We start from the raw sequence: 12665 nt of genomic DNA, 5'->3' as shown, positions 1-12665 counted from the left end.
ATGAGCGTGCGCTTTTCTTCTGCATCCAGACGCCTTGGCTCCTGCGGAGGAGCTGGCTCTGTGCGGCTCTCCGGTGGGGGAGCCGGCTTTGGGGTCGGCAGCACAGGCAGTGTGCCAGGCTTTGGAAGCGGCTTCAACTGCGCCTTTGGAGGCAGCTCCTCTGCGGGAAGCTACAGCGGGGGACTGGGCGGAGGAAGTGCTTCCTGCACGGCCTTCACTGGAAATGAACATGGCCTCCTCTCTGGCAATGAGAAGGTGACCATGCAGAACCTCAACGACCGCCTGGCCTCCTACCTGGACAACGTGCGTGCCCTGGAGGAGGCCAACGCCGACTTGGAGCAGAAGATCAAGGGCTGGTATGAGAAATTTGGGCCTGGTTCCTGCCGTGGTCTTGATCACGATTATAGCAGATACTTCACAGTGATTGACGACCTTAGGAACCAGGTAAGAAACACAGTGCCATGAGGTTTAGTACCTGTAAGGGTAATTAGCCACACAGGCACAGATGCCTAAGTGATCACAGCAAGGCTTTGCTCTCAGCTGCTAATTTTCGGTAGTTTATTAATATTAAAACTAATATTTAATATTAATATTAAAATTATTATATTAAAATTCTGGTCTTCAAACTTGGCTTACTCATCATCTGGTATGTGGTATACATGTTTATGCTTTCAGAAATACTAAAATATCAAAAACTGCCCAATGTCTCCAGTTATATATTTACATAGAAAGTTTTCCATAGAAAGTTTTTTTCTTTTTTAATGGGTAAGATAGAGAGTAAAAGAGGCTATACTTAAATTTTCCATTTTCAAGAATCATCTTCTTATTAGAGACAGGATGCCAAAAATATTGCTATAATTTTATAGTTGACTTTATTTCAAGGAAATCTGAATTTTTAAAAATATTTCCTCATTCATAACTAATTCTCCATTGATCAGATAATTTCTGCAACAACAAGCAATGCCAATATTGTCCTGCAAAATGACAATGCAAGGCTCACAGCTGATGACTTCAGACTAAAGTAAGTGGGGCTGAAAAGAAACCAAAACAGTTGCCTAAGCCTTTCCCTCTTTTATTTAGGCTATTTGAGGTCACCTCCATTCTTTGAGTTTATTTGTTTTAAACCAAATGCGTGTTCGAATGACTCACTGAATTATATATTTTATTGGGGGACTGACACAAATGAATGTCAAAGTCATACAAAAGGGAATTTTGAGTTTTCTCATTCTCTTGTGTCAAAGAAATTTATTTATTTTTATGATTATGAATAATCTACCTGAAGTTTGGAGTATATTTTAACAGTTGGACTCAAAAGCTTAGTTTGAAGGGTGTTTTGTTTTGTTTTATACAGTTTCTGCCTTAACCTTTTTAAATATCCTTTCTACTTTGAGTTTATTCTATTTTATTTTATTTGCCATGGCTTGTGGCATGTAAGATAATTAGTTCCTCCACCAGAGATGGGACCCTCTGCAGTGCAAGTGCGGAGTCTTAACCAGGAGACCAGCAGGGAAGTCCCTTAGCTTGAGTTTTATGATGACCTAAAAGGTGATGATGGGGCTTCCCTGGTGGCTCAGAGGGTAAAGAATCTGCCTGCAGTGCAGGAGACCCCAGGTTCAATCCCTGGATTGGGAAGATCCCCTGAAGAAGGGAATGGCTACCTACTCTAGTATTCTTGCCTGGAGAATTCCACGGACAGAGGAGCCTGGAGGGTTACAGTCCACAGGGTGGCAAATAGTGGGACACAACTGAGCGACTTAACACAAAAGGTGATGACTGATGTGATGACGCTTTCAAATATTTTTCTAAGGTTTGAAAATGAACAGGCCCTCCATCAGAGCGTGGACGCGGATGTCAGTAGTTTGCGCAGGGTCCTGGACGAACTGACTCTGTGCAGAACGGACTTAGAGATTCAGCTGGAGACACTCAGTGAGGAGCTGGCTTACCTCAAGAAGAACCACGAGGAGGTAGGTGGTCTCTCCCCCCTGATTTTACAGCCTGCCTTCCTCCCAATGTTTAAAAATACATTTCAGATGACAAATATAATATCTTGAATTCAAGAAAGAATTTGTTGATTTCTCCATATGGCTTAGATGGTCTGAAATGTTTCTGTTCATCTCCCTCCAAAGAAACCCTAACAGAAGTTTCTAACTATATATATGGATCGTGTCTGTCTGGCTCCTTCAGAAATATACCGATCCCAACATGGTTTCTTTTAGGAGATGAAGGCTCTGCAGTGCGCGGCCGGAGGCAATGTGAACGTGGAAATGAATGCGGCGCCCAGCGTGGACCTCACGGTTCTGCTGAACAACATGCGGGCTGAGTACGAAGCCCTGGCGGAGCAGAACCGCAGGGACGCGGAGGCCTGGTTCAACGAAAAGGTAAAAAGCAAGCTAGGGATGCGCTGACTTGGCACCCGGTGCTGATCCAAGCATCGCTCATAACAAGGCTCATAACGTTTCAGAGCGCTTCGCTGCAGCAGCAGATTTCTGATGATGCTGGCGCCACCACTTCAGCTCGGAATGAACTGACTGAGATGAAACGTAATCTTCAAACCCTGGAGATTGAACTTCAGTCTCTTTTAGCAACAGTAAGTAAAAATGACACCAAAGAGTTGCTCTAGAAGTTGAGGGGAAAAAAATCAGAGTTTTTCCGCCACCTGTTATTATTAATTTTCATTTTTATCCAGTCATTACTCTGCCTGAAGTAAGATACATTTGCATTTTTCACAGTGGAATATCTTTGGCCTGAAAATTATACCAAGATGCTAATAATTGTGAAATGTTAGAATTAAAAAATACAATGATTTTTTAGGTACTCAAAAAGAAACAGGGGCTAAGTAAGACTCTGCACTCCCAATGCAGGGAGCCCAGGTTCCATCCCTGGTCAAGGGACTAGATCCCACATGCTGCACCTAAAGATCCCACATGTTACAACTAAGACTTGGCATAGCCAAATAAATAAATAAAAATTAATAACAAAAAAAGAAGAAAACAGTTTTTACCCTGAGTCTTCTCTCCCACGTCAAAAGATCAAAAATCACTGTTCAGGGAATGCGAAAACACACTTGCACCCATCCTAGTTTCTTTATCTAGCATTCCTTTGGGCCACTTAATTTTAATTGGAATACTCACAGGTTCCCTTTTAAGTGACATAAACAAGCAAAGTAGAGGCATGAAGGCTGCCCATAAAGCTCAACATGCATGACAATAATATTAATAATAACCGTTTTCATTAAGTGTTGCCCAGCACTTTCACCTACATGAGTCCACAATAACCCTGGGGCTTGGGCAGACCAGACTTTATATTTCATGTTATTATTTCCAAGAGAAGAATCTGAGGTTCAAAGAAGTTAAGCAATTTTCCAAGAGTCCCACAGTCAGATACAAAGGTACCAGAACTTCTCTCCAAATTTTCTAACTCCCAAGTCTATAGTTTTTCTACTATGGCTAGTAAACTTCCAGAAGAGGCTATAAACATATGTAAAATTCTTGCAGGTACAAGAACAAAACACGCTCATTGTCATCCCATGTAAAATTATAGCAAGCACCCATAAAGCCAATGAATCAAACTATTTAAAGCCTAGGAAGACCACTCTTTTCTTGAGATCATTTACTTCCAGAAAATTTATGCAGAGATTACTTTTTTAAAGTTTTTTTAAAATATATTTTTAGCTGCCTTCAGTCTGCATTGCTACACATGGGCTTTCTCTATTCGTGGCGAGCAGGGACCACTTTCTGGCTGCGGTGTGTAGGCTCCTCATTACAGCGGTTTCTCTTGTTGCAGAGCATGGGCTCCAGAGTGCAGGCTCTGTAGTTGTGGCACATCCTCTGCACTGTCAGGCAGATTCTTAACCACTGCACCACCAGGGAAATCCCAGGATTACTTATTTAATATAAGAGCTATAATCCTCATGACACAAAGCTGCCACATGATTAGAAATGAGTTCGCAAAGTGTAGGGGGACTTTAATTCCTGGAAACAGTGGCAAACTGTACCAAAGCACAGGGTAAGTGAGAGGGGACAGATCTTTAGACTGTGTCCTAGGAGAAAACAATTTTTCTAACACTCTTGGGGATATGAATAGCATTTACCACCAACTGTACTATTCTCCAATAGATTAAAAATAGTATGACATCTAATAAGGGCAACAATTAGTATTAAACAAGAGGAATACGGTTATTATATAAGGATAACTCTCTCAATATCTCTTAAGTGCTTTGCCATATCCTAAAACAGTGACATCAGCTACTAAATTATGTCTCACTGATCCTCAGAAACACTCCCTGGAGTGCTCCTTGACGGAGACGGAGGGCAACTACTGTGCACAGCTGGCCCAGATCCAGGCTCAGATCGGAGCCCTGGAGGAGCAGCTGCACCAGGTCAGGACCGAGACCGAGGGCCAGAAACTGGAATACGAACAGCTCCTGGACATCAAGGTCCACCTAGAAAAAGAAATCGAGACCTACTGCCGCCTGATAGATGGAGAGGATGGGTAAGTACTATTTACACTGAAAAAACTATTTTAAGGTTATTAAAGACTTCTTTGAAATCCAAAGTATCTATGATCTAGGTCATGTGTACATAAACTCTTAGTGTTAAGAGTTCAGTTATCTCCCATCTTAAATCAGTTTCTTGCAAAACAGTGTCAAATATTTAATACATACTTTATATTTTTACAGCTCTTGCGCTAAATCAAAAGGCTATGGTGGGCCAGGACATCAGATAAAAGGTAAACAAAAGCTGGGTTGAACATTCAACATTTGCATATGTTTCAAGGAATGAGTTATTTCCCCTTTATGAATTTGATAAATTCTAACAATTCATATCTCATTTTACTTTTTTCCTTTTTAAAAGTGAAGTATAGTTGACTTGCAATGTTGTATTAAGTTCTGCTGTACAGCAAAGTGATTCAATTATATATATATACATATTCTTTTTTAATATTCTTTTCCACTATGGTTTATCATAGATTATTGAATATAATTCTCCATGCTATACAGTAGGAACTTGTTTATCCATTCTGCATTTAAAAGTTTACATATGCCAAGCCCAGCCTCCCAATCCACCCATCCAAACCCCTCCCCCTAGGTGACCACCAGTCTGTTCTCTGTATCCCTGATTCTGTTTCTATTTCACAGAGAGGTTCATTTGTATCATCTTTTAGATTCCACACATAAGTGATATCATATGCATTGTCCTTGTTATTTTGACTTACTTCTTAGTATGATAATCTCTGGTTGTATCCATATTACTGCAGTATATATGTCATTTTAGATCCATCTAAAGCCACCGTGGTTAAAACAATTGTTGAAGAAATAGATCCTCGTGGCAAAGTTCTGTCCTCTAGAGTTCACAGTGTGGAAGAGAAGCCCACCAAAGTCAACAACGTGAAGAGTGAACAGAGGGTGCCTTCCTGAGCCCAAAAGGATGCCCCTAAATCAAAATATCAAATCAAAGCTAGGTTCCTAAATAAGAGCCCTCACTTCTCTGCTTTTCTTCCAATGAACTTTTAAAAACATTTATTTTTAGAGTAGTAACATTTCTTTTGACTTTCTCTGTGGTGGTGTTTCAATAAAAGTTCTTCCTGTTGCAAGTCATCTTCACTGGTTCTGGTCAGTCTTTGCATTTTAAATATACCCCCCCCCCACAGAAACTGAATTTGTTTTTAATTTCTTCTCTTTAAGGCAATGGTCTTCACAAGTTAGGTGTTAAGTTTAATAAGCAAAAAACTAGTTGGTGTCTTTTTCACATCTTTGTCAAATTTTAAACCTTCCTTCCTTCAGTAAATACTTGTTGAGCATATACCAACAGTAAGAGTAAAACAGTTAATAAAATCCAATCACTGAGTGCAACACGCTCATAGAAGTAGAAATATAAGGAATTGAACAATCAGAAATAAATGACGTAAAGACTAGAATGACATTAGAAAAGGTCAACAAAACTGAGTTGGTTTTTTTGAAAAGATAAAATTGACAAATCTTCAACTAGACTAACCAAGAAAAAAAGAGAGGACTCAAATAAATAAAAGTATCAGTGAAAAAGGAGACATTACAACAGATGCCTGAAATACAAAGGCTCATAAGAAAACACTAGAGGGACTTCCCTGGTGGTCCAGTGGCTAATACTTCATGCTTCCAATGCAGAAGGCCTAGGTTCTATCCCTGCTCAAGGATCCCACATGCTTCAACTAAGAGTTTCCATGCTGCAACTAAGACCCAGTGCAGACAAATAAAATAAATATAAAAAAAGAAAATATTAGAATATTTATATACCAACAAAATGGATAATTTACAAGAAACAAATTGTTCAGTTCAGTTCAGTTCAGTCGCTCAGTCGTGTCTGACTCTTTGTGACCCCATGAATCGCAGCACGAAACATACAATTTACCTAGACTGAATCAAGAAGAAATATAAAATTTGAACAGACCAATAATGAATAAAGAGATTGAATTGGTAATCATAACTTCTCAGCAAAGAAAAGCCCATGACCAGGCGGTTTCCTGGTGAATTCTACCACTTAAAGAAGAATCAATGCCTATCTTTCTTAAACTCTTCCAAAAAATTAAATAAGAGAGAAATTTTATAAACTCATTTTACAAAGCCAGCATTACCCTGATACCAAAGACAAAAACACTACAAGATAATAAAATTATAGATCAATATCTCTGATGAACATAGGTGCAAAAGTCTTCAACAAAATATTAGCAAACAAATTCAAGAGTGTATTAAGAAGGTCATATACCAAGATCAAGTGAGATTTATCCCTGGGATGCAAGATGGTTCAATACATGCAAATCAATAAATATGACACATCGCATTAACAGAAAGAAGGATAAAGATCATATGATCATCTCAATAGAGGCCGAAAAAGCATATGACAAAACTCAAACACTTTCAGGTTAAAAATACTCAAAAAATTTGGTATAGAAGGATGTATTCCATCACAGCAAAGGCTATACATGACAGTCCCACAGCTAACATCAAACTCAATGGTGAAGAGCTTAAAGCTTTCCCTCTAAGATCAGGAACAAAAATCTTTTCTTCTAAGATCATGTCTACTCTTGCCACTTCTATTCAATACAGTACTGGAAGTCCTAGCCAGAGCAATTAGGTATGAAAAAGAAATAAAAGGCATCCAAATCCAAAAGGAAGAAGCAAAATTGTCTCAGCTTGCAGATGACATAATCTTAAATATAGAAAACCCTAAAAACTTCCTCAAAAAACTATTAGAACTAATGAATTCAGCAAAGTTGCAGGATACAACTCAACGTTTTTAAAAAATCAGCTATAGTTTTATGTACAAACAAATTATCCAAAAAAAATAAACAATCTTACTTACAATAGCATAAAAAAGAATAAAATATCTAGCAATAAATTTAATCAAAGAGCTAAAATATTTGTACACTGAAAACTATAAAATATTGATGAAAGTAATTATAGCAGAGGCAAATAAATGAAGAGACATTCAAGTTCACAGACTGGAAGAATTAATATTATTAAAATGTTTCTACTACCAACATGCTCTACAAATTCAAACAATCCCTATCAAAATCCCAACTGTATTTTTTTACAGAAATAGAAAAAAAATGCTAAAATTCATAGAGAAACACAAAAGACTCTTGATAACCAAAACAATTTTGGGAAAGAACAAAGCTGAAGGTATCACACTTCCTGATTTCAAAATATATTACAAAGTTACTATAATTAAAACACTAGGGTAGATATATAAGTAGCCAATAAACACATGAAAGGAGACTCAACTTTACTAATCATTCAGTTAGGTTCAGTTCAGTCGCTCAGTCGTGTCCCACTCTTTGCAACCCCATGAATCGCAGCACGCCAGGCCTCCCTGTCCATCACCAACTCCCTGAGTTCACTCAGACTCACGCCCATTGAGTCAGTGATGCCATCCAGCCATCTCATCCTCTGTCATCCCCTTCTCCTCCTGCCCCCAACCCCTCCCAGCATCAGAGTCTTTTCCAATGAGTCAACTCTTCGCATGAGGTGGCCAAAGTACTGGAGTTTCAGCTTTAGCATCATTCCTTCCAGAGAAATCCCAGGACTGATCTCCTTTAGGATGGACTGGTTGGATCTCCTTGCAATCCAAGGGACTCTCAAGAGTCTTCTCCAACACCACAGTTCAAAAGCATCAATTCTTTGGCGCTCAGCCTTCTTCACAGTCCAACTCTCGCATCCATACATGACCACAGGAAAAACCACAGCCTTGACTAGATGGACCTTTGTTGGCAAAGTAATGTCTCTGCTTTTGAATATGCTATCTAGGTTGGTCATAACTTTCCTTCCAAGGAGTAAGCGTCTTTTAATTTCATGGCTGCAATCACCATCTGCAGTGATTTTGAAGCCCCAAAAAATAAAATCTGACACTGTTTCCACTGTTTCCCCATCTATTTCCCATGAAGTGATGGGACTGGATGCCATGATCTTCGTTTTCTGAATGTTGAGCTTTAAGCCAACTTTTTCACTCTCCACTTTCACTTTCATCAAGAGGCTTTTGAGTTCCTCTTCACTTTCTTCCATAAGGGTGGTGTCATCTGCATATCTGAGGTTATTGATATTTCTCCCAGCAATCTTGATTCCAGCTTGTGTTTCTTCCAGTCCAGCGTTTCTCATGATGTACTCTGCATATAAGTTAAACATTAGGGAATGCAAATCAAAACTGAAAGGAGGTACCACCTCATAAGCAAGCGAATGACTACTGTCAAAAAAAAAAAGAAAATAACAAGTGTTAGTAGGGATGTGGTTGCCAGGTGCTGGGAAGAGGAGGGAATGGGAGTTATTGTTTAATTGGTATGAGTTTCAGTTTTATAATACGAAAACAGTTTTGGAGATGGATGTTGGTTGCAAACATTGTGAATGAATGTATTTAATATCACTGAACTATATCCATAAAATGGTTAAGTGGTAATTTTATGTTTTGTGTATTTTACTGCAATTGGGGGGAAAAAAAACAGTATAGTGGGAGGGGAGAAGACAGACTTAAACCATTGAAACAGAATAGAGAGCTCAGAACTAAACTCACATGTATACAGTCAACTGATTTTTGACAAGAGAGCCAAGGATACATAATCAGGAAAGGACAGTTTTTTCAACAAATGGTATTGGGAAAACTGAATATCTACATGTAAAAGGAATAAAATTGGACCCCTACTGTACACTTTTCATACTGTTCATAGAGGATGAGATGGTTGGATGGCATCACCAACTCGATGGACATGAGTTTGAGCAAGCTCCGGGAGTTGGTGAGGGACAGGGAAGCCTGGCATGTTGCAGTCCATAGGATCACAGAGTCAGACATGACTGAGCGAATGAACTGAACTGATCAGACACTATTCACAAAATCAACTCAACACGGATTAAAGACATAAATATCAAGACCTGAAACTATAAAACTCTTCAAAGAAAACATAAGGAAACGCTTCTTGACATGGTCTTGGCAATGGTTTCTCAGATTTGATACCAAAAGCAACAGGCAATGAAACCAAACATATATCCAGGACTTTTTAACACAACTTCCAGGGGAAAAAAGATCAAAATAATGATAATGAACACTTGCTATGTGCTAGGGTCTATTCTGCACATGCATGAAGCTCAGTTGCTTCAGTCGTGTCTGACTCTTTGTGACACTATGGACCATAGCCCACGAGGCTCCTATGTCCGTGGGATTCTCCAGGCAAGAATACTGGAGTGGGTTGCTGTGCCCTCCTCCAGGGAATCTTCCCAACCCAAGGATCAAACCCAAGTCTCCTATGTCTCCTGCATTGGCAGGTGGGTTCTTCATCACTGGCACCACCCGGGAAGTCCACAGTCTGCTCTAAGCATTTAATTCTCACAACAACACTATGACGTAGATTATATTAACACCCTCTTTTTACAGATAAGAACACTGAAGCAGAGAGTGGTTAGATAATTTGCCCAAGGTCACACAGCTAATAACTGGAGTCGCTGGAATGCTAATCCAGGCAGTCTGGCTCAGAGTCTGTTTGCTTAATTACAACATAACACCATGCTAGTAAGAACGTCATGCTTCCACCTCCCAGCAAGGAAAGGAATTAAAAAAAAAAAAAAACCTACTAAATCATCCTAACTCCAATCAGTCTGAGATTAAGCAGTCATCAGAGTCTCCTTCCCAAACAAATCAGGGAAGCCATTTTATGAGAGGAATTAGCACACCAGAGTCTGATTCTCAGAAAAAAACTAAGAATCTGGTGACAAAACAAACTTTATCTGTGTTCAAGAAACACACTTTTCTAAACTTGGCTAGGAAAAATGTAGAATGTTAATTTTAAACAACAGCAAAAGATGCCAAAGCATATTTGAAATTAAATGCTAAATTTATCAAGGAAAAAATTAGCATCCAATCATTAGAATAAGATAATGTAAGGAATAACTTTATCCTGAAATAAGCAGACATTAAAACTGCCTAACAAAGTTTGTGTGTTCAATTATTTTTGAGTACCTACACTGTTGTTCTTCAGTTGCTAAGTCGTGTTCAACTCTTCATGACCCAAAGGACTGCAGCACGCCGAGCCTTCCAATCCTTCACTCTCTCCCGAAGTTTGACCAAGTTCATGTCCATTGAATCGGTGATGCTATCCAACCATCTCATACTGTTCATTGGATTCTACCTACACTATGTGTATTATATAATGAATGTCCTAATACCCAATAGATTCTCAAGAAATGATAACGATATGCAGCTGAATACACGTTTCTTATCATTAATAAAATAACCACTGTCAGGGAGAAATATATAGATAGAACTAGCCTAGAATATTTAACTCTGTCCCCCACTTCTAGAAAGGACTAAAGCATGTCTAAACTTTTGTAGTAATTGTTAGTTTGAAGGAAATCTATGATTAAAAAATTCAAGAGGTTTGCCCTTATGAGTAAATAGATAACAATGTTTCACTGAGTTTAGCATCATACATTCCAATCCTGCTTTGATATAGAAATGCTTTATAATCTGTGTTGCCTCTTAGCTTCACAGCCAATTTGTCTTCAAAATGATTTTAATAATATATGCCTGCCTTATTACACAAAAGATTATCACTTAATTAGTATTTATAAAAGATCTAGAGATAAGCAGATTATGTTAATAACACTTTGCAGTCTCATAATACCTCTTATCCATGAAACTCAAGACTTATCAACTATTACACTGACAACACACTCTGTTTTTCTTGTATTACTCATGGGAAACATGGACAAAAAGGTTGAAATTTTGACCAGGTCACTACAAAATCCGTACCAAGTTTCTAAATATGAGCTGAATCTCTTATCACACATTGTTCTAAATGTGTCCCAATGGTCTCAGTTAGTTTTACCTTAATTATCTTTAAATACTTTGGGTCAAAAAATATGGATTTTTATGGATTCTGGTATACCAAATATCATTTAAAAACAATAATGTTGGATGTTTTTCAAAGGTATTCACTATCCACAACATTGACAACTCTTATTCAGAAAAACTACTGTTTCAAAACTATTTGGATACATAATCAGTTAACCAATCAATTTGTACCATTTTAAGTGATGGACAGCTGACCCTATCTGACATGCCTACTTTATTATAATAATTTAAATAATTAACACTTACAAAATGTTTGTGCCCATCCAACTGTGTTGTAATCATTAATTATTGGAACTGCTCAACATTCATTTGAGACTTTTCAACGTTATTATTTTCATTTGCCCAACAGGGAAAAGAAGAACAACCGGACAGGATGACTTCCCATGGGCATCAAAGCAGAAGGAGGAAGACTCTGCTCACCAATGACAACTAATCTTTTATCTAGAGTACCATGATTATTGGTTTTCTAAGTAGTGATGAAAATCCCCCTCTTTTTCATATATTTTACTCCCTCCGCACCAACATGAAGCTCATTTCTCAAAAAAATTCATAATGTCTTAAATACATACATTTAAACTATAAAACATTAAACAATATTTTTGAATTAGAAAAAGGAGCAATTTGGAGGCTCAGAAGTTACTTGAATAGACATTCTGTTCCTGGACAAAACCAAGAAATCTCAATACAAGTAATTTTTCTGTCAATGTCACATACTCACTAATTTTTAGTTAAATTGATAAGCAAAGTTCTGCAGGACTTTTATTTATGTTTTTTTTTTAATCAATTAGAGAGCTCCCACTACCAAAGGATCACTATATATTGAGAGCACCTGATTTGAATAAGAAAGAAAACATTCAATAACACATGAATAATAAAATACTTCATAAGTATTTATAGAATAAAAGCATTAGACATTGTGCATTTGAATTATGAATCTTTTGTTATATTGGAAGGAAAAAACAACTAAAATATATTTCGGAGGTCAAAAAGATGTACATTGACTCATATGTAATATTGACTTTTAAAACTATGATTTGGTATTACTGTATCTGGCACCTTTTTCGTATACAAAGATATCCTTGGGCCAGCTTTCCACCTACAGACTGGACACTGTTAAAAAATCACCCAATTATGAAAAACAACAATTAGCATGCAAGTAATATTTTATTACAGATCGGCATAGTTAAGGCTGAAATGACCTACTAAGTCCTATAAAAGGCCAGCAGAGCTAACTTCCATGGATGGTGTCTTTTGACCTTGCTCCTCTCTGAGAAAGGGTCGTTTGGTGCTGTCGCC

At 38.0% G+C, this 12665-nt stretch overlaps 1 protein-coding gene across 1 annotated transcript; it reads left to right on the top strand.

Moving 5' to 3' along the window:
• KRT27 (keratin 27) lies at window positions 1-5482 on the top strand. Its single transcript, XM_019980628.2, has 8 exons — window positions 1-444; window positions 939-1021; window positions 1808-1964; window positions 2217-2378; window positions 2462-2587; window positions 4274-4491; window positions 4679-4728; window positions 5274-5482. Exons 1-8 carry the CDS (start codon window positions 1-3, stop codon window positions 5414-5416), a joined length of 1383 nt encoding a protein of 460 aa, XP_019836187.2. The 3' UTR covers window positions 5417-5482.
• The last annotated feature ends 7183 nt before the right edge of the window (window positions 5483-12665 follow it).

The sequence above is a fragment of the Bos indicus genome, chromosome 19, assembly GCF_029378745.1.
Source record: "Bos indicus isolate NIAB-ARS_2022 breed Sahiwal x Tharparkar chromosome 19, NIAB-ARS_B.indTharparkar_mat_pri_1.0, whole genome shotgun sequence".
NCBI lineage: Eukaryota > Metazoa > Chordata > Mammalia > Artiodactyla > Bovidae > Bos > Bos indicus.
Note: the sequence above shows the minus strand (reverse complement) of the source record. Positions and strands in the feature narration are given on the sequence as shown.

Coding starts and splice junctions, on each gene's coding strand:
- KRT27 (XM_019980628.2), top strand. CDS start 1: ATGAGCGTGCGCTTTTCTTCTGCATCCAGACGCCTTGGCTCCTGCGGA. Junction 2,379..2,461: donor AGGCCTGGTTCAACGAAAAG/GTAAAAAGCAAG, acceptor ATAACGTTTCAG/AGCGCTTCGCTGCAGCAGCA. Junction 4,492..4,678: donor CTGATAGATGGAGAGGATGG/GTAAGTACTATT, acceptor ATATTTTTACAG/CTCTTGCGCTAAATCAAAAG.